Source organism: Pristiophorus japonicus, chromosome 6 (genome assembly GCF_044704955.1).
Source record: "Pristiophorus japonicus isolate sPriJap1 chromosome 6, sPriJap1.hap1, whole genome shotgun sequence".
NCBI lineage: Eukaryota > Metazoa > Chordata > Chondrichthyes > Pristiophoridae > Pristiophorus > Pristiophorus japonicus.
Genome location: NC_091982.1, coordinates 10,927,302 through 10,949,462, shown reverse-complemented (window position 1 = coordinate 10,949,462; position 22,161 = coordinate 10,927,302). Strand labels below are relative to the sequence as shown.

General features: G+C 46.2%; 1 protein-coding gene across 2 annotated transcripts in view; it reads left to right on the top strand.

The window, feature by feature from the left end:
- The first annotated feature begins 7,794 nt into the window (after positions 1-7,794).
- rab41 (RAB41, member RAS oncogene family) overlaps positions 7,795-22,161 on the top strand; it is a 50,316-nt gene continuing 35,949 nt past the window's right edge. For both annotated transcript variants that reach the window (XM_070882618.1, XM_070882619.1), the window contains exons 1-3: positions 7,795-7,969; positions 16,660-16,718; positions 19,686-19,739. In XM_070882618.1, coding sequence (XP_070738719.1) covers positions 7,882-7,969; positions 16,660-16,718; positions 19,686-19,739 — 201 coding nt within the window. In that variant the 5' untranslated portion in view covers positions 7,795-7,881. The remainder of the gene's footprint in view (positions 7,970-16,659; positions 16,719-19,685; positions 19,740-22,161) is intronic.

Below are 22,161 nucleotides of genomic sequence, written 5' to 3'. Positions count from 1 at the left end.
ACTGCATCACCTGCCCAAGTTGAAGCAAAGCTTGTGCCTCTGATGCGCTGAGTCTGCGGCGTGATCACTCGCACACGCCACACTCTCTGGAACTCCACTGTCGCTGCTCAAGGTTGGACTCACGACTCGCAACGGCAATCTGCGATGCTGCCTCCGCAACAGTTACAGTGAGCTGGTCAATGCTCGCTGGGATCCGTCCTAATGCATCAATAAGGTCACGGTGTATCACTGTGGTTTCTCTGGACATTTCCACCAGGTCCACTTCAATGTCTGCCTGTCTGTGAGCAGACCAACTTTGCCGACTCACCCTTCGGAGAGCTGGCCTGTGGGATTCCACGCCAGCAGTGTGTTGCTGTATGCCACTGGGGCCAAATCTTCAAAGCCCAGGAAGTCAGCGTCATCGCCAGAAGTACTTAATCCCGATGGGGCAACTGGTGGGCTCGGATGCTCCGCCAGATGCAACCAGTGCCTCGTCATCGGCAGCATGGCCTGAAGTGGAGCCCTCCCTTGAGGGATGCTGCGCCTCTAGTTCGTCATCTGGAAATAGAAAACAACAGACAAGTGGTTAGCAGCAGGGGAGGGGGCAGGGTAACATGAGGAAGGTGGTATGGCACATGTTCATTTGAGGGCCGCTGCAACTCCATAATATCTCGCAATGCAGTGTATTCAGTCGCGCAATCCATTTACATACCCTCACTACCCGAAGGGGGCTCAGCATCGCCCCCGGCAACTGTCCGAGCTGGAACTCCGATGAGGGCAGAGACCCTCTCCTCTACATCCATCAGAGGAATTGTTTAAGGCGGACCCCCACCTGTCCGCAGCTGCTCCCTCCAGTTGTGGGAGTGCTTTGACTGCAAAGAGAAAAATAGGAAGGGTTCAAAAAGGGTCTCTCTGCTGTTGTGCCACATATGCCTATCACGGTACAATAGGTGATACTGTGTGAATGTTCTAGAAGCCTCCATTCAATCTGTCTGTATCTTGCATGTACTTTGTCAGTATGTATTCGCAGGTTAGAGGCATCTAACATGGGGGCTGTAAGTGATCTTTCAGAAAGCAATAGGAGCAGTTGCAGTGCATTGCGAGGGACGATGTTAATGATACAAATTGTGTGCATAGATCATTAAAAGCCAATGGGTGCCGAAGTAAGCCTTCATCTTTGATATGCATTGTGAAAGGCACCCTAGAGTGTTGAGAGGGACCAGATACATGAAAAACTTCACAGTGTGTGAGATCAATGTTACAAGTCATGGAGGCGTGCATAGATGCAAATGGTGCTCACCCTGATGATCCCCGTGAGGTCGTTGAACTTTTTTCGGCACTGTGTGCCAGTCCTGGGCACAGTGTCTGCAGCAGACACCTCCTGCAAGATCTCCCTCCATATTCTCTTAAACACATGAGGGAGTGGTCTGCCTCCCCCTGTAAGAGGCCCACCTCCTCTCCACCATGCTCACCAAGGCCTCACTAGCCTCCTGGCTGAAGTGCCTGGCACGATACCTTCCCTCCATTTCATCAGAAGTGGCTCAAGTGGGCCAGTTTAAATGCGCATGCACGAAGGAAGCTGGCACGCCCTGCAGTTTGCGACCGGAAAAGAAACCAAGGGGAAAGAAAAAAACACAATCAATGCGCATGCACAAAATGGCTGCCTCCTTCAACGCCGAAGGTTTAGGCTCCGGCACACAAAGTAAGTCGTGCAACACCTGACTTAACGCCAATGCTCCTCCAGATCACTAGACGTGGGCGCAAATTATTTCCCGCCGCAAACGTTTGCGCACCGCCGTGATTTGCGCCTCGAAATCCTAAAAGCCGAAAACCCAGCCCCTTCACTCTGATCCCCTTTCTCACCCTCTCTAACTTAAGTCTGTTCCTCTCTCTTCATCAGCTTAATACACTTTCTAAAGCTTATAGAACACAAAGCAAAAGCAACAGGAGGTGTATAAATAGTACACTGTCATTTTATTCGCACTCACACACAGTTTATTTGTTTTTTAAACGAAAAACTCAATAAAACTTTCACCTCGGTGGAGCTTCTGAAATTTGTCTTCTTGTTTGTCAAATTTATTTGAACAAGAATTAGTGTCCAAATTTGCAGATGGTAATTAATAGGAGGCATAGTAAGTAATTCTGTTGATTAAAGGAAGGTGAAAGCAGATCGTGATAAGATGGTGGAATTGGCAACAATGTATGGAATTGATGGAATTTAATGTCAGTGTGAGGTGGTACATTTTGGTATTAAAAAGTTTTTTTTAAGTTAAATGTACTTTGTTACACAAATAATAAATGGTCGGACTGAGTACTGTGTGTAATGAGCAAGTCTGACCTTAGCTCCTTTATTAAGGTTCCAGAGTGCAGGTACCTCGTGGGTGGCCTGCTTATATACTGCGCTCCCAAGGAATGCTGGGATCCCTTGGGACTCCAACAGGTGAGCCCTCTGGTGGTCAGGTGTCATGCAGGTTACAAAGGGTTAAACATATAACATCACTCCCCCGTGAAGTTAACAGTACACTTATTTACAAGGTGAGACGATCTGGGGCTTTGCGCTCCCTTGTCGATCGTCTCGGTACAAATGCTGGTGTGGGTGGGTTGGTTGGTTCTTCACTGGGCTGCTGGGCAGCCGGCCTTGCCTGGCTGCTGGGGATGGTGAGTTCGGTTTCGTGGTCAACTGTGATGTCAGTTGCCACTTGTGTGTGTGTTGGAGGGTCAAAGTTGGTTGTTCATAGCTGTTGGTGAACCGCAATTTGATTTGGTCCAAGTGTTTTCTGTGCGTTTATCCATTGGTCAGTTTGACCTGAAATACCCTACTCCCCTCTTTGGCTGTGACCGTGCCAGCGAGCCATTTGGGACCATGTCCATAATTGAGCACAAACACAGGGTCATTGATCTAAAAATCGCGTGACAAATTTGCGCAGTCATGGTACACACTTTGTTGATGCTGCTTGTCCTCCACGTGATCATGTAGATCAGGGTGGACCAGAGAGAGCCTCGTTTTAAGCGCCCTTTTCATGAGCAGCTCAGCTGGGGAAATCCCGGTGAGTGATTGAGGTCTAGTGCGGTAGCTGAGCAGTAGTCAGGACAACCGGGTCTGCAGGGAGCCTTCCGGCACATGTTTCAAGCTTTGCTTGGTGGTCTGAACTGCCCGTTCTGCCTGGCCATTGGATGCATGCTTGAACGGGGCAGATGTAACATGTTTGATCCCGTTGCGGGTCATGAATTCCTTGAATTCAGCACTTGTGAAGTACGGCCCATTGTCGCTGACTAGAACATCAGGCAAGTCGTGCGTGGCAAACATGGTTGTCGTGGAGTAAGCGTCCACGACAACCAAAAACATTTTGCCTAGGAGTGGGCCCGCATAGTCTACATAGATCCTCGAGCACGGTTTGGATGGCCAGGACCACAAACTTAGCAGTGCCTCTCTGGGTGCATTGCTCAACTGAGAGCAAGTATTGCACTGGCACACATATGACTCTAAATCTGAGTCGATGCCAGGCCACCACACGTGGGATCTGGCTATGGCTTTCATCATTACGATGCCTGGGTGGGTGTTGAGCAGTTCGCAAATGAATGTGTCTCTGCCTTTCTTGGGCAAGACTACGCGATTGCCCCACAAAAGACAGTCCGCCTGCAGGGACAGCTCATCTTTGTGTCTGTGGAACGGCTTAATCGCTTCCTGCATCTCCACTGGGACACTGGACCAGCTCCCATGGAGGACACAGTTTTTTACCAGGGACAGTAAAGGATCCTGGCTGGTCCAGGTCCTGATCTGGCAGGCCGTAATGGGGGATTTCTCATTCTCAAATGCCTCCATGACCATGAGCAAGTGGTGGGCAATGGTAGCCGACTGAGAGCATCTGCGCAGTTTTCTGTGCCCGGTCTGTGGCGGATTACATAGTTGTATGCCGACAGCGTGAGCGCCCATCTTTGGATGTGGGCAGAGGCATAGGTATTAATCCCTTTGCTCTCCGAGAATAGCGATATGAGCGGCTTGTGGTCAGTTTCAAGCTCGAACTTGAGGTCAAATAAGTACTGGGGCATTTTTTATACCCTGTAAACACACGCCAGAGCCTCTTTTTCAATCATGCTGTAGGCCCTTTCGGCCTTGGACAAACTCCTGGATACATACGCAACCAGTTGCAAAATCCCCGAATCATTAACCTGTTGTAACACACACCCGACCCTGTATGACGACGCATCTCAGGCTAACACCAATCGTTTACATGGGTTATACAAGACAAGCAGTTTGTTAGAACACAATAAGTTTTTGGCTTTCTTAAAGGCAGCCTCTTGTGAATTCCCCCATACCCAGTCGTCTCCCTTGCGCAGTAGCGCATATAGGGGTGCTTAACCCAGGTAGGAAATTACCGAAGTAGTTAAGGAGTCCCAGGAACGACTGCAGCTCCGTCACGTTCTGTGGTCGCGGCGCGTTCTTGATGGCCTCCATCTTGACGTCGGTGGGTCTGATGCCGTCTGCTGTGATGTTCCTTCCTAAGAATTCAACGTCATGTGCCAGGAAAAAACACTTCGAGCTTTTCAACCCGAGTCCCACGCGATCCAATCGACTAAGAACCTCCTCCACGTTCTTCAAGTGCTCCATGGTGTCAAAACCTGTAACCAATATGTCATCCTGGAAGACCACTGTGCAAGGAACCAACTTTAGCAGGCTCTCCATGTTCTGCTGGAAGATAGCCGTGGCCGACCGAATCCCGAACGGGCACCGGTTGTAGATAAACAGACCTGTGTGCGTGTTGATGCAAGTGAGGCCTTTCAAAGATTCCTCCAACTCCTGCGTCATGTAGACCGAGGTCAGGTCCAGCTTGGTGAACGTCTTCCCTCCAGCCAGGGTTGCGAATAGGTCGTCTGCCTTGGGTAGCGGGTACTGGTCCTGCAGCGAAAAACGGTTAATCGTTACTTTATAGTCCCCGCAAATTCTAACTGTACCGTCCTCGAGTATCGGAACAATCGGACTGGCCCAGTCATTGAATTCCACCGGCGCGATGATGCCTTCGCGTTGCAGTCTGTCCAGCTCGATTTCCACTTTTTCACGCATCATGTACGGTACCGCCCGAGCCTTGTGGTGGATGGGTCGCGTACCGGGAACCAAATGGATCTGCACTTTCGCCCCCGAGAAGCTTCCAATGCCTGGCTCGAATAATGAAGGCAACTTACTTGGAACCTGGGTACATGCGGTATCATCGACGGACGAAAATGCTCGGATGTCGTCCCAGTTCCAGCAGATTTTCCCCAGCCAGCTTCTGCCAAACAACGTGGGGCCATTCCCTGGCATAATCCACAGCGGGAGTTCGTGTACTGCTCCGTCATAGGAGACTTTGACTTCAGCACTGCCAATTACAGGAATTAGTTCCTTTGTATAAGTCCTTAGTTTGGTGTGAATGGGACTGAGCTTCGGCCTGTGTGCCTTCTTCCCCCACTGCCTGTCGAAGGCCGTTTTACTCATTATGGACTGACTTGCCCCCGTGTCCAGCTCCATAGACACTGGAATACTGTTCAGTTCAACTTTCAACATTATTAGTGGGCATTTCGTTGTGAATCTGTGTACCCCATACACCTCTGCCTCCTCCGTACGAGTTTTCAATTCAGTCTGATCCCTTGTGGATCGATCTTCCTCTGCAACGTGGTGATTTGCAGGGTTTGCCACTCGCCTGCACATTCGTTGGAGGTGTCCCATTGTTCTGCAACCATTGCACGCATAGTGCTTAACGCGGCATTGATGGGGCCGATGATCATCTCCGCAGCGCCAACTGCCTCGCATTAACAGATGACGGCGGACTCTGGGTCAATTGAGGTCGGGCCACAGCAGCCGGCATGTACGTTCTGCCCTGTACATTTCTGTTCAAAACCGACGTTACTTTATGTACAGTACTGGCCGAAACTTCTTTGTTCTGTGAAATCTGCTTGGTGTTGTCGCTAGTGAACATAAATGCCTAGGCTATCGTTATGGCTTTACTCAGATTCAGAGTTTCTACAGTCAACAGTTTGCGAAGAATTGTCTCATGTCCGATGCCCAGTACAAAAAAGTCTCTGAGCATTTGTTCTAGGAATCCCTCAAACTCACAATGTCCTGCAAGGTGCCTTTGTTTGGCAACGTAGCTCACCACTTCCTGGCCCTCCGATCATTGACACGTGTAGAACCGATATCGCGCCATTAAAACGCTTTCCTTAGGATTTAGGTGCTCCCGGACCTGCGTACACAGTCCTTCATAGGATTTCTCTTTTGGTTTTGCCGGGGCCAGGAGATTCTTCATGAGGCCATAGCTTGTTGCCCCACAGACAGTTGGGAGGATCGCCCTTCGTTTGGTCGCATTCTCGTCCCCTTCCAGCTTGTTGGCCACAAAGTATTGGTCGAGTCTCTCCACGAAGGCCTCCGAATCGTCCCCCTCTGAGAACTTCTCCAGGATGCCGAATGTTCTTTGCATTTTCGCACGGTTGTTCGTTACCGTGTCGCCAATTGTTACACTCATAATAAATGGTGAGACTGAGTACTGTGTGTAATGAGCAAGTGTGACCTTAGCTCCTTTATTAAGGTTCCAGAGTGCAGGTACCGAGTGGGTGGCCTGCTTATATACTGTGCTCCCAAGGGATGCTGGGATCCTTTGGGACTCCAACAGGTAGGCCCTCTGGTGGTCAGGTGTGATGCAGGTTACAAAGGGTTAAATACATAACACTTTGAATGTGAGGTTTGATGATGTGGAAGAAAAGAGTAGTTGTGCATGCTTTGATTGTCAGTCTTATATTGAAGATTAATACAGATGTGCCTTGTGACATTTTGAGAAGATCAGTAAATATTTGTAATCACTGTAAATATATTAGTACTACGTACTGGTACTATTCTTTTACCTTTTATGTTTCATACATTTATCTACTGGCTTATAGCCTGAGCTACTAGTGTTATTCTTCCACCTACCGAAGGTCACGTGGCAGTTCATGATGACAAATTGCATTTATATTACGCTTTAACATAGTAAAAGGTCCGACCGCACCTCACAGGAGCGTTATTGAACAAAATTTGACACCAAGCCACATAATGAGATATCAGCACAGAAGTTGGTTTGAAGGAGCATCTTAAAGGAAGAGAGATAAGACAGGCGCCGAGGTTTAGAGAGGGAATTCCAGAGCTTAAGGCCGAGGCAGCTGAAGGCATGGCCTCCACTGGTGGTGATTAAAATCGGGGATTGTGCAAGAAGTTAGAATTGGAGCAGCACAGAGAAGGGCTGGGGGAGTTTACAGAGATGGGGAGGGGAGGGGCGAGGCCATCTGGAGGGATTCGAAAATAAGGTTGAGAATTTTAAAATTGAGGCGTTGCTGGATCAGGAAGCAATGTGGGTCAGCGAGCAGAGGGGCGATGGGTGAATGGGACTTGGGGCGAGTTAGGATATGGGCAGCAGAGTTTCGAATGAGCTCGAGTGTACATCCCAAAGCCAAAGTACTGCTGGCCATTATTCCATTGACCGAGATACGCGCTGGTTCCCAGGGAATCAAGGCCCCCTTATGGGAGTTGCCATTCCTCCCTCCCTTTATTTTGTCCCTCAGCCCCAGCCACAAAAACAACTTGCATTTATATAGCGCCCTTACTGTAGAAAAATGTCCAAAGGCGTTTCATAGAGATGTAATCAGGCAAAAAAAATTCTCCCCTCCCCTCACCTTGCTTTCTCCTTCTTGAACACCATACCCCCACCTCCCCTGAAGGGCCACTTCGACCTAGTGTCGTCATAGCAACGCGAGGGCGGTCACACCTCGATGGCCAGCGTACAGGGGCGTGGCTCCCCGGCGCCGGCGGAAGTGACGCACTTGTTGCTGCGGTGACGGGTGCTTGCCTTGGTGGTCGGACGGTTTCATCGCTCGCCTGCTTTCGCTTTTCGCACCATCATTATGTCCGGCGGCGGCGGAGGCGGAGGCGGAGGAGAGTTCGGCAATCCTTTGCGCAAGTTTAAGCTCGTCTTCCTGGGCGAACAGAGCGGTGAGTGAGTGAGTGAGTGAGCGGGCGGCGCTGGGCCCCGTCGACGAGCCTCGGACTGCCGTGAGCAAAACGGGCTTTTTTTGGCGCAAGCCAGGGCAGGGCGGCGGGTGGGAGCATCCGGGCCTCTGCTTTGGCTTGAGTCCGGGCACTGAGGCCGTGCTCTTTCCTGTGACTGCAAGGCACTAACGCTCTGATGGTTCGCACTGATGCCCGGGGGGGAGGAGGGGAGAGGGGAGGGGGACCCGCCCCATGGAGCCTCGGGTCTGAGCAATGACCTCGTTGAAGGAGACTTTTTTCACCCACCCTCCGCCCACCTTTTTAAAAAAAAAACCCCAAGTGATCTGGAGCGCTTTCCCCGTCCTCTTGTTTGCCTTGCTTTTCTCTTCGCTGCTTCTATTCAGTGGCTAGTATCCGCCATCAGTCTCTTCCCCCCCCCCCCCCTCTTCCAATTGTTGGGGCCTGCCGTATTTCATCCCTCAGTACTGTGCTCAAGAGAAAAAGGGCACTGGGCTATTTTTTTTTTCTTCTTCTTCAATGAACGCAAAAGTCCCAATGCAGGTTAAGCGTACGCCTCATAAGCCACGTCCCCAAAGATCTTCATGTTTAGAAGTCCCAGGCTTGCATCATATGAGATCCAGGACTCAGCTGTGAGGTGGATTTGTGGCCAGGGGAAAAGAAGTTGCAGGAATGGATGGCATTCCTAACACTTAGTCCTATGGACAAGCAGTTAGCCTCACAGCGCACATCTCTGCCAAAGCTCCTTCCAAAAGAACCTGGATTAAACAGTTTCTGTCCAGTAAATCGTAGATAGAAACTGCTAAATCGTAGATATGTAGGATTGGACTTTCATGGCTTGTACATCGCCTTGTTGATTTGTCCATATTGGAGGAAAAACAGATGTCTGTTCATTTCCTCCTGCAGTTTGAGATCTTTTCTCTGTCACTGCATTCCTAGTTATGCTTAGTCTTTGGACTCCTTGTCTTTTCCCAGCTATTGCCATACTCTCTCCTCCTCCTCCTGCTCCCTTCCCCCCTCCCCCATTCCTCTATCATTGGAACACCTCATATCATTGTCGGACTGTCCCTTGCTCCCACAATTTGTTTCCCCTTCCCTAACCCTGTTGGCAATGCCTCAATTTCAAAATTATCATTATTTTCAACCTTCTCTTTCTCCCCCCCCCCCCCCCCCCCCCCCCCGAGATGTCTGCCCTCCAATTCTGCCCTCTTGAGCATCCCTGAACACTCAACCACTGGTGGCTGTACCTTCTGTTGCCTAGGCCCCAAGCTCTGGAAGTCCCTGCCTAAACATCCGCCTCTCTACCTCTCTTTCCTCTTTTAAGATGCACCTTAAAACATACCTCTTTTGACCAAGCTTTTGGTCATCTGTGTTAATTTCTACAATATTCCTGTGAAGTGCCCTGAGACATTTCAGTGTGTTAAAGGTGCTACAAAAATTCAAGTTGTTTAGGGACAGTTCCTGTTGCTGACTTGTTAGGATTTTCCACTGGTGCATAAGCGCACATTGATTTGGAATCCTGTGTATGAAGTCCCTATTCAATGATTAATTTATTATTTTATATAGAAATAACTGATCAGTCTGAACATTTTCCCTCTGTTTATTTATGCTGAGGTGTAGTTCCTTGAGTGTCAATAGTCCTCCAGTATCTCCTCCAATCTGAATGACGAGATGACCCAAAAGCAGAAAATGTTGGGCAGGTCAGACAGCATTCGGTGAAAACATGAGACAGTTGACATTTTAGGTATAAAAGTTTTCCTCAGAACTGGATGATATTACAGCCATCTCTGTTTTTGTTATTCACAATAGTGGAAACCAGAGGAATTGCATCTCCAATGTGATATACTTTGGTTTTCTGCCAGATGAGCTCAAAACCTAATGGTGCACCCTCATCTTTGAGGATACTCAGTGCCAGATTTACTATCTTTGCCATTACCGCAAGAATGGTAATGTTGTCCTCATAGTTAGTCAATGAAAGTTTCCAAACCCAGTTCAGCGCCATTCATGCTTTGACTAACTGCTCCAAGATGCAGTCCACGGGTAGCAGAAGCAGATCAGGGCTGATTAATGTATACATGCCAAACTCCCAAGTCCAGTTTTGAGTAAGGGTTTGGTGTCATTTCTTATGCCAATAAGGTGGTACCTTTTGTATAGGAGTTGCACAAATGTATCTGGCGCACCTGCTCCCTTTAGAAGTAACCAAATTGAGTTCCTATCCACCGAATCAAATGCTAGCTTCACATTAATGTACGCTCCAAGTTATGCCACAAATCCACCTCACAGCTAGGTCCTGGATCTCTCGTGTGATCTATTGCAACCCTGGAAGCTCTAAACATGAAGATCTTTGGAGACATGCCTTATACGGTATACATTTGACCTGTACGTAGTGGTTTTGGTGTTCTCTGAATGACTGACTGGGCTATGATAAACTGCAATCCCCTGTTGGTGGTGGACCTGCTGATAATGAACGACTTTATTGCAGTTCTCTCAAGAGTAGATCTATAATCCTTCTGTGTGAAAAGGCTTTTCCTGGAATGACAGGAGGGTCATTCCTCTTGGTTTCCACATATGGTTTTGTTGCCTTTGTCTTTCTAGATTGGAATTATTAATCCACCTTTCCAATCTTTGGTTATGACCTCTTGCTCATAGGCATCGAGTATCAACTCATGTAGGGCTTTAATGCACATCTATCCACATTTCAGCAGATATTCCACATATGCTGTGGACAGCCCATTCTTGAGTTTCTTTACGGAAGCCTCAACTTCCAGAATGTTTGGTGGATTCCAGTTGATTGTGGGATCTGGCACTGCTTCGTTTTCTGCTTGCAGCATTTCAGAGATCAGGTGAATTTATAATGGGGAACAAAGAAATGGCAGACCAATTGAACAAATACTTTGGATCTGTCTTCACTAAGGAAAACACAAATAACCTTCTGGAAATACTAGGGGTTCGAGGGTCGAGCGAAAAGGAGGAACTGAAGAAAATCCTTATTCGTCAAGAAATTGTGTTAGGGAAATTGATGGGGATTTATCGGTCTTCAATCCCAAGGCCTGATGGGCTGCATCCTAGAGTACTTGAGGAAGTGGCCCTAGAAATAGTGGATGCATTGGTGATCATTTTCAACATTCTATTGACTCTGGATCAGTTCCTAATGTAACACCACTTAAAAAAAAAAAAAGGAGGGAGAGAGAGAGAGAAAACAGGGAATTATAGACCGGTTAGCCTGACATCGGTGATGGGGAAAATGTTGGAATCAATTATTAAAGATGAAATAGCAGCGCATTTGGAAAGCAGTGACAGGATCGGTCCAAGTCAGCAAGGATTTATGAACGGGAAATCATGCTTGACAAATCTTGTGGAATTTTTTGAGGATGCAACTAGTAGAGTGGACAAGGGAGAACCAGTGGATGTGGTGTATTTGGACTTTCAAAAGGCTTTTGACAAGGTCCCACACGAGATTAGTGTGCAAAATTAAAGCACATGGTATTGGGGGTAATGTATTGACGTGGATAGAAAACTGGTTGGCAGACAGGAAGCAGAGAGTCGGAATAAACGGATCCTTTTCAGAATGGCAGGCAGTGACCAGTGGAGTGCCGCAGGGTTCAGTGCTGGGACCCCAGCTATTTACAATATACATCAATGATTTAGATGAAGGAATTGAATGTAATATCTGCAAGTTTGCAGATGACACTAAGTTGGGTGGCAGTGTGAGCTGTGAGGGGGATGCTAAGAGGCTGCAGGGTGACTTGGACAGGTTAGGTGAGTGGACAAATGCATGGCAGATGCAGTATAATGTGAATAAATGTGAGGTTATCCACTTTGGCAAAAACAGGAAGACAGAATGTTATCTGGTGACAGATTAGGAAAAGGAGAGGTGCAACGAGACCTGGGAGTCATGGTACATCAGTCATTGAAGGTTGGCATGCAGGTACAGCAGGCGATGAAGAAGGCAAATGGCATGTTGGCCTTCATAGCTAGAGGATTTGAGTATAGGAGCAGGGAGGTCTTACTGCAGCTGTACAGAGCCTTGGTAGGGCCACACCTAGAATATTGTGTTCAGTTTCGGTCTCCTAATCTGAGGAAGGACGTTCTTGCTATTGAGGGAGTACAGCGAAGGTTCACCAGACTGATTCCTGGGATGGCAGGACTGACCTATGAGGAGAGACTGGATCAACTGGGCTTGTATCCACTGGAGTTTAGAAGAATGAGAGGGGATCTCATAGAAACATATAAAATTCTGATGGGATTGGACAGGTTAGAGGCAGGAAAAATGTTCCCGTTGCTGGAGAGTTCCAGAACCAGGGATCACAGTCTAAGAATAAGGGGTAAGCCATTTAGGACCGAGATGAGGAGAAACTTCTTCACTGAGTGGTTAACCTGTGGAATTCTCTCCTGCAGAAAGTTGTTGAGGCCAGTTCGTTAGATATATTCAAAAGGGAGTTAGATATGGCCCTTAGGCCAAAGGGATCAAGGGGTATGGAGAGAAAGCAGGAAAGGGGTACTGAGGTTGAATAATCAGCCATGATCTTATTGAATGGCGGTGCAGGCTCGAAGGACCAAATGGCCTGCTCCTGCACCTAATTTCTATGTTTCTATCCTCCTTCAGCAAGGTTCTTCCATCTTGCTATTTTCTCTGGTGTGGCTGATAGAATCTGACCATTGCCATGGGCTGATTTCTAATGCCCATGAGAAGCTTAATGCCAATTACTGGTGCAGTTAGATTTCAATAGCTACTCTTCTGTCTCGTTTGCTTTCAGTAAGACATAGTGCTGATGGTCTTGACAAGGATTCGCCTTTGCACTGTCCCAAGAGCATCCATGTCGCCCCTCCTATGTGCGGATCTCCTTTCTTGCATCTATTAAGGGAAGATGGACAAGTATTGAAAGCAGAGGAATATACAGGGTTAAGGGGAGAGATCACGGCAGTGCAACTAGTTTTGCATTGTTTTAGCAAAGAGTCATCACAGACACAATTGTATGGTTCACAATATCCAAGCATGAGTTTTGAGACTGTAAGCTCCGTCCATGGGGTTTTCTGTCATGGACTGCAGATACATAGTTTGAGTAGATTCTTTGCCCCAATTGAACATATCTCTGAAGTTATGTATTGTCCTTCAGATTTTTAACTTCACCTGCCTGCCTGGAATGCTGAAGATGGCAGATGGCAGAGTGTTATGTGAAACCTCGACCCATTCACCCCCACCCCCTGGCCTTGTCTCTCCCTCCCAACACCAGCCAGCACCCCCTGGGAACCCCCCCCCCCCCCCCCCTCTAGCACTAACTTTATGCTGGAGGCGTTCCTCTGAGTCCCTGGTGTCCTGAACCAATTTATGCTCCTGTCTGTCGGCCCTGACATCACTGTTGGTTATGGCCAGGAGACAGTGGCAGAGTGTTTAAATGATGTCTGGGTATTAAAGTGGCCCACGCCTCGATGGGGGAAATTCCCTCCTGCACCGAGTTAAAATCAACCCTTGTAACTGCAGGTTAGTCTTTTAAGCATTATGTGTGCACTGGTGTTTGGATAATGCTGATGATGATGGTTCTATATCATGCATGCAAAATGTGTATTATGCTTCATGCCACATTCACCCCTAGATGAATATTTGAATTGACATCCACCACTACTGCACTGCTAGCAGTCTTTATACTTTGGAGACTAGAATGGCGACAGACTGCAGTGGAAGCTCTGGGACTGAAATTTTGTGTCTGCACTGTGATATCAGTTGCAGGATGAGGATAGTGTGCTTGGGGCCAAGTTTCAGCCTGAGTTGCTCCTGTTTTTTTTTTGGAGCAACTGGTTTAGAATGGAGTATCTTAGAAATTGCAATTCTCAGCATTTAGTTTGCTCCAGTTCTAGTCAGTTAGAACAGTTTCAGTTTGGAACAGATTTTTTTTTCAAAAGGGGGCATGTCCGGCTGAACGGGCCGGGCCCAAGACTTCGGGCGGGGCCTGCCCCCAGCACCGGAGTTAAAGGTCAGGGGACGGGTTGTGTTGGGTCCTGCGGGGAGGTGAGGGAGGGAGGAGGTGGAGTGGGGGGAGGGCTTGGGTTGGGGGGGGAGGGAGGGAGGAGGCCGGGGGGTGGGGGGGTGGAGAAGAGGGAGAGAGGAGCGGGGGGAGGGTCTGTGGGGGGGGGGGGGGGGTTGAGCGCCAGTTGAAGGGAGGAAGCAGGAGCTGGGCGTGGGGAGGTGCAGCCTGATCCACTCCGCCCCAGTGAGCCCATTCGGCCAGGGCTAGGGGCTGCATGCTTCGGGCCCCTCCCACACAGTTTTGGGCGCCTGGAGCTACTGCACATGCGCGCCCACTGTTGCACGCCTGTGCAGAAATCCCGGCACTGTTTTCAGCGCAGGGACCTGGCCGCCCCCTACAGCCCGTGCAGCGCTGCGCCCAGCTCCAGAAGACCTGCAGGGAGCCGGAGAATCTGAGTGTTTTTTAGGTGCAAAACGGGCGTCCAAGCCGGGCTGCACCGTTCTCGGCGCGGCCCGAAACTTGGGCCCATGGTGTCCAGTCTTCTCAAATTCTTCTGTCTGTGCCTGATGAAAGTACAATCTTTCTTAAGCTCAATGGGAAAACTGCTTCACGTTAAAAGACACTTTCCCAAAAAGTTTTTTTTTAATTATTCTTTATTTGGGTCAGTACTTCCCTGAAATAAAGATATAGGTAGTAGGTTTATCAACAGCCGGGCAATGTATTACATTTGTGTTTCTGGTAACAGGACTGACTAATGTTACTGGTTAATGCTGCAATGGGATTCAAGCTATCAATGGTATTAAAGCTCAAGGGTCCTATTTACTTTTTAACAGCCTTATCAAATTGACTCTGCACTTTTAAGGATATGTGCACCTGAATCCCTAAATGTCTCTGCTCTAATGTTTTATCATTTAGTGTATATTTTCTCTCCTTTATTCTTCCTCCCAAAATATATAATCTCATCTTTTTCTGCATTACATTTTATTTGACATTCATCTGTCCAAGATACGAACTTGTTTTTGCCTGAAATCATTTTCACTCCTTTTTACAGATAATCACGTTGCCTATTTTTAAATTGCCTATAGTTTTTGCTACAGCATTGTACCTATGTACCCAAGTCCATACCATTTATTTTTAGTTTGTGGATTCGCACAATGAATCCTGGAGATGCTTGGTCTTTGAAGTCCTTGAGAATAAGTCTTGCAGCATACAGTGCTCAATTGGTAATTTTAATAGTTTGTTCAGTCAGTCACTAAAATGGGCTATGAGATTAAATAATCCTGTGGAGTTAGAGGTCAGTGGTACCTAATGCTAATTTCCTATTTGTTGGTTATTGACTTAAATGTAATCTTTCCTGTTGATCTATGATTCTGTCTCTGAACATTTTCACACAGTTGAGTTGCACCATCAATGCTGTTACTAGGCTTATTCAGTACATTATCAATATGCCATTGGAAAAATCCATCTTAAACTTTTAATGTTATGCAGTATGCATATATGATATTCTTTCTGACATGACCAATACTTCAACCTAGTGTTAAAGTCCAACCCCACCCCCCTCCAAAGACAACCCCAAATCTATAATTGATTTTTTTTTGTAATTCAAGTGGCCATAATATGAAATCCTTCTTCCACCACATTAACTTTACAGCAATTTATTGACCAAGTATGCAGAGCTTCTTCCTAGATGCATATCCCTTTTTTTCCCCATGTAATTTCACCTCCATTCCAGATTTTCAGGTCAAATATAGCAGATTCTTTCCTAGGTGATTATTTGCTAACATGCTCCACACTGCTGTACTGTACAGATTAGTGAGTTTCACTATTGAGCCTCAGATCTCTAATTATCTAAAGGAGCAGTATGCATCAATTTTCTCGAGGCTTTTTAATCTAAGTCAAGATCCAAGGATTTTCTAAAAGCAAAGCCCATGCATATCATTTTTTTCTTTTCCTTCATGTCACTTCATGTAAATACCTGCATTGGAGTGTTCCTTTAGTCCATATGGAAATTGTAAAGTAGTGCATTTAATTATTGATCATGCTGGTTGGTTGAACTGATTCTGGATACTGTGCAATTCCAGCTAGGCAGTAATCATGATATTTCATCTCGGGGTCTGGATTTGAATTCAGCCTAGGCCAGTGACTCTCGTGGGCAAGTGACAAGAAAGGCATACTTAAAGTGTGGTGTAAGGAACAGAATAGGGGAGTATTGCACCCAGAGCTGAGAATTACTCTACACTTGTAACTAATTTAAAATATTACTATTTAAGAATCATACTTTCCTACATAACAGACTAAAAGCAAACATTACTAAATATGGAGACAAATCAGTAGTGGTTTTACATTAGCAAACTTTGTCAGTCTTATTAACCATATCTTTACAGCTGGTTGTTGAACAATATCCACAGTAGTGAAGACTGATGCTAAATAATCATTTAACATCACTACCATACCTTAGGAGTCCATATGAATGTACTCTAGATGTCTTTCAATGGCCCTATCCATTCTTCAGTAGTCCTCTGACAACTAATCTTGCTAAAACAGCTTTTGCCATTGCAATTATCTACTATCTTCTCCATTAATCTCTTGGCTGTACTGATAGTTTTTGCTTCCCTTAATTGTGCATGATATTTATCTCTTCTCTTGTGAATTATATTCCTTTAATCTATAAAAGTACATTTGCTAATTTGAGGAATGTTTCTGTTGCAGTTGGAAAGACGTCGCTGATAACAAGGTTTATGTATGACAGTTTCGACAACACTTACCAGGTGAGTGACACAGAAGGCCAGTAACTCCTTAACACACATTTTCCAAGTGTCTGAGCTCCATGCTTTACAATGCTTCTCTGCCTACATGTTGAGTTCCTGTTCTTAGCCACAGTGTCCAGGGAAAGGGCATGTCAAAGCTCAAATCCTTCATGAGCAGGCCATTAGGATACTGGAGGATGTATTATCCCTTGCAACTAAGATGGTCATTGGAGTGCGGTATTAGCAGAAAGCTCAACAGATTGCATACTTCTTGGCTAAAGAACAGTGCTTGTGCCTTCCTCGGGGTATTCTTGTTCCACTTCCCCAAATTTAATGTGATTAATCGATATCAAGAGGCTTGTGCCACACAGTTTTAACCTGTTGACTTGGGGGCTAGCGAGAAAGAGAATTATCTCCAATGGTTTGAAAAGTAATCACTGGTGTGAACAGTCCAGGGATTTGTGGTGCTAGTTGTCTGCTCCTGTTTGATACAAAAGGGTGGAACCTTGAGCTTAAACTGTGACATGCGCAGTGCTGAAGTTAATCTAGACAAATTGAGTACATTACCAAAGGGTTAAAAAAATGGAAGAACAAGAATAACTTGCATTAATTTAGAGCCGTTAGCTAAGGAAAATGTCTTGAGACACTTCACCGGAGCAATAACAAATAAAATTTTGACACCTGAGATATTGGGACAGATGACCAAAAACTTTGTCAGAGAGGTTTTAAGGAGCATGTTAAAGACAGAGGAGATTTAGGGAGGAAATTCCAGAGCTTGGATGTAGACAACAGAAGGTATGGCCACCAATGGTGTGATGAAAGAAATCGGGGATGCATAAGAGGCCAGAATTGGAAGAATGCAGAGCTCTCTGAGGGGTGGAGGAGATAGATATAAGGGGCCCAAGTTTCCCCAGGAGTTGCTCTTTTTTTTTTGGAGCAACTAGATTTTTTTGGAGTACATAAAAATTGCAATTATCCCCATTTAATTTGCTCCAGTGGAAGTGAGTTAGTTTTTTTTTAGTTTTTTTTCTTCAAAAGGGGGCATTACCAGCCAATTACGCCTGTTTTGGCCATTTAAACAAGTCTAGCCAGCTGAAAGTTACTCCAAACTAACTTAGGCCAGCATATGTGACCACTTGTGTCCGTTCAGAAAAACCTTGTGGTGAATTAAGAAATCAGTGCAGGTAGCCAGAGATTTGGGGGGGAGGGAAGTGAGAGGATTTTGCAAAGCACTAAACACCTTCACAACAACATTAAAGAAGCATAAAAACCATCAACAATAAATGAAAAGTAAATCAATTACTAAAAAATAAAAAGTCCTACCTCGCCAGCTGCAGAATGTATCGGCAAACCCTTTGGCCAGGGCTAGGGGGCGGGAGGCTCGCAACAAGCAGCAGGAGAGCCCTATGGGGCATGTCAATGGAACAATTTGAAAGGCGCAAACATTGGACTCGAGCTGCTCCCCCGGGCTCCTCCAGCGAGCGCCTGCTCCTGCTCCCCCGGGCTCCTCCAGCGCCTGCTCCTGCTCCCCCGGGCAGCTTCCCTTGGCACACACCACGCACACACTAAACTGGAGTTTAAGTGAGCGTGGGAAGGAAGCGGCTGTCCTGTGCGGCAGGCCTCGGCCTGGGATAGGGGCAGCGAACATCGGGTCGTCCCTTCAGCCAGGGATAGGGGCGGCGAGCATCGTGACGTGCTGGGAGGACAATGAGCTACTGCGCATGTGCGCAGACTCCACTGCACATGTGCACAGCTGCGGGCACTGTTTTCGGCGCAGGGCTATAGCTCCCCCCCCCCCCCCCCCCCCCCCACTGTGATTGCCACGCTGTGCCAGACCATGGAGCGGGGAGAATCAGCAGCTACATTTTCATCGCCGTTTTTGTAGTAGAAAGTCGACGCACCACGGGTAAGTGTGCTGGAAAAGGGGTTGGGGAAACTTGGGACCAAGGAGAGGCAAACACATACTGTGACAGACCTGTGTTCTTGTTTAACCTTAAGAATTCTCCATGGCGTTGTTGAGACCGGGGGAAGGTGTTTAAGCTAGCAAACCAGCATGTGGTCAACTGATTGCATGATTTCCTTTAGTCATGGGCCAAGTACCTATATTCTGGCTCAGTACTGGACTGTAATTATTTTTGAATCACAAGGCATTTTCTGTAATCTTGGTGGTCTGGAGTTAATTGTTCAGGAATTTTATGAAAACTCTTTATTGCAACTGAGCTTTTTTATTATGCATTTCTGCAGGGTTTTCATGGATATAATGGAAAGTGTGTAGATGGGATTAAGGTCAACCAGAAAAGGGATGAGCTTTTGTTGGTCTTATCCTGGCCCTAAAATCTCCTGTGTTTTGAAATGGATTGGGATCTGGGTAGATGTCTTCTCTATTTCCAAGTAGGCATTGGCTGGCAACAGAATTTGTCGGTCTGTCCCTGTTCAAGGGAGTAGATGATGGTTGGAAAAGTTAGCAACTTGGGGAAAGTTGGTTGGAAGCTTTAGGAGATTGCTGAATGTTTGGAGGTATCTGACCCTTGGAAGGGAGCAGTTGCTGCTAGTTTGTTGGAAGCTGTCAGCCAATGCACAGGCGTCTCAGCTGGTTGGTTCTTAAAGACCCACATGGGAAAAAGGCTATTTGGCCCCTCAAGTCAATCCATATATAATTCTATCATGCTCCCTTCTACATTAAAGAACATTAAATTCCTTTTCAGAGCGGGGTGGGGTGGGGGGAGGAGAGAGCGAGAGATCAAGCAGTTCTATTAATGTCTCGCTCTAGCCTTAAGCTGATTTGTCAACATGCAGCTATCCAGCTCCCTTTTTTAAATGTACCAATTGACTACAAATCAAATACTTTCACTGGGAATTTGTCCTGTGAGGAAAAGCTTTTCTAAATATAACCATTCTCAAGCCTTATGAATTTTGTTCTTGTGACCTCATGTCATATGATCAGTGTCCATGTTTTTTGGTTCCTCTAATCTGATGTTTTGTTCCCAGGCAACAATTGGAATTGATTTCCTGTCGAAAACAATGTATTTGGAAGATCGGACGGTGAGTATGGTCAGCCAATAAAAGAGTTATTGTGTCTCAAACCAGTGCTTTCATCTTATGTGCACACACTTTCTCCTTGCTGAAGTTTTGTTGAAAGATATTCGTTGCTATTCCATCATTGATGGAAGATTCTGGATTTATGTCATTCAGCAAAACCGGTCAGCGAAGTGAAAATTAAAATGGATGCGGCCTGTCATCTTACAGATCATAGCAATCGCTTCACACTGAAATTTCCACCTGAGTGGAGGCAGAAATATTTTCTTTTTGGTTGTTCTGTAAACTAGTGCTGAATTATTCCAGCACCTATAACAAAAAAAAATCAAAATAATAAACTGAAACCATTTACAGGTTGTGAGCTGATGTTCGGTGCAAGTGAGGTTTTTTTGCTGGATTGCGATTTGATTATCAAGAAATAATTCGTTAATTCTACAGAATGCTTGTGCAGTATGAGAACTAAACCACGGTACTGAAAGGAAACTATCTGTTTTCAAGTCCTCTGTTAATGTTTCTGGTTATCAGAGCAGTAAAAAGTGTGCTGCAATTATTGGGTTGTTAATTTTGCAGATTGCCCATGTGTCACAAAAGTGGAACACCCCTGTTTTTTTTTCTCCTGAAGATGTTAACTCATACTGCCGTGTGATTTCATTAGCATTAGTGCCCTTGCAGTATCTTGTCCAACTAGCCATATTTCATGTATGAGGCTAAATGATGGGTAGGCTATTCACCCGAAGTGGGAATCGCATGTGTCTGATCCTATCTTCATCTAATTTTGAGACGTAATTTTCTAGCACAGGTAAGCCTATAGGAATGGGAACACGGGATCCAGCTGATTTGGTAAATTTCCCCATCACCCTCCTCCTCCTCAGTCTGGGAGTACAAACCACTGGCCAGTTGTAGCATCCACCATGATCCTGGCTGAGATCAGTTAACTTGGAACAGATTGATCTTTGGCCCTCTGTCATACCACAGGGTGCATCTACCAACTAAACCAAGTCTCCAAAACATCATTTTTATTTTTATTCTGATTGTTAATAAAGTGACCAACAGATAGCTGTTTGTGAAATGTAAGGAGTTATGCTGGAAATGGTCCAGTCTTGTTACTTTTCTCCATGATAGCAGGTATTGTCTGCAGTCAGAGAAACTAGTGTAGATAGACAAGTAGATAAGAGGTATTAAAATGATTAGTAATTTTGTTCCTGATAAATTTTCGTAAATGCAAATGCCTACATGTGAGACAAGCTGGTAACTCCATGCAGAAGCTGAGTATTTGTTTAAAGCAGGTCCAATCAGTCCCCTCTCCCCCAGACCATGTTTAAAATGTATTTATTGATCTGGACATATGACCTCAATGGACTAGGGATCCGGTGGCTCAGATTGGAGGAGACTAAGGGAAGCCCTTTGCTGGTGCATTTGAAATTGTCTGCTTAAGTGGCGGTGCGTTCTAAGTTGACTTCATGTTCTGCCCAATGATACGACGTAAACTTGGTGCTACATACTGTACAGTGGAACCTTAATTATCACAATAGAGGGGGAAACTTTACCATCCCATCACTCCAATGGAAATTGATAGATTATTTAGCTTCTGAATGATCGTTTTAGATTACCTAATCAATCCCCAGGATGTGCAGGTAAGGTTTCCATTTAAAAATAAAAAAATTCCTGGGGGGGGGAAATGCTGTTGACCCAATTGCTTTTGGTCTGAGAAGTCAAATATCTGACTCCCACTGCTGAGACTAAGTATCATAGAATGGTTACAGCACAGAAGGAGGCCATTTGACCCATCGAGCCTGTGCTGGCTCTCTGGAAGAGAACTTCAGCTAGTCCCACTCCCTTTGCCTTTCCTTCAGCTACTTCCAATTCTCTCTTGACAGCCACTATTGAATCTGCCTCCTTTCAGGTAGTGCTTTCCAGACCCTAACCACTTGCTGCGTAAAAAAGTTTTTACTGAGGTTGTCTTTGGTTCTTTTGCTAATCACCTTAAATCTGTGTCCTCTGGATCTCGACCCTTCCGCCAATGGGAACGGTTTCTCTTTATCTATTCTATCTGGACCCCTCATGATTGTGATCCTTGATCATATCTCCTCTCAACCTTCTCTGTTCTAAGGAGAACAACCCCAGCATCTCCAGTCTATCCACATAACTGACGTCCCTCAACCCTGCAACCATTTTTGTAAATCTTTTCTGCACCCTCTCTAAGTCCTTCCCATCCTTCCTAAAGTGCGGGGCCCAGAATTGGACCCAATACTCCAGTTGAGGCCGAACCAGTGTTTTAAAGAAATTCATCATAACTTTCTTGCTTTTGTACTCTGAGGCATAGTGAAGCCCAGGATTCCATATGCTTTTTTTAACCGCTTTCCCAACCTGCCCTGCCACCGTCAACAATTTGTGCACATATAACCCCAGGTCTCTCTGTTCATGCACC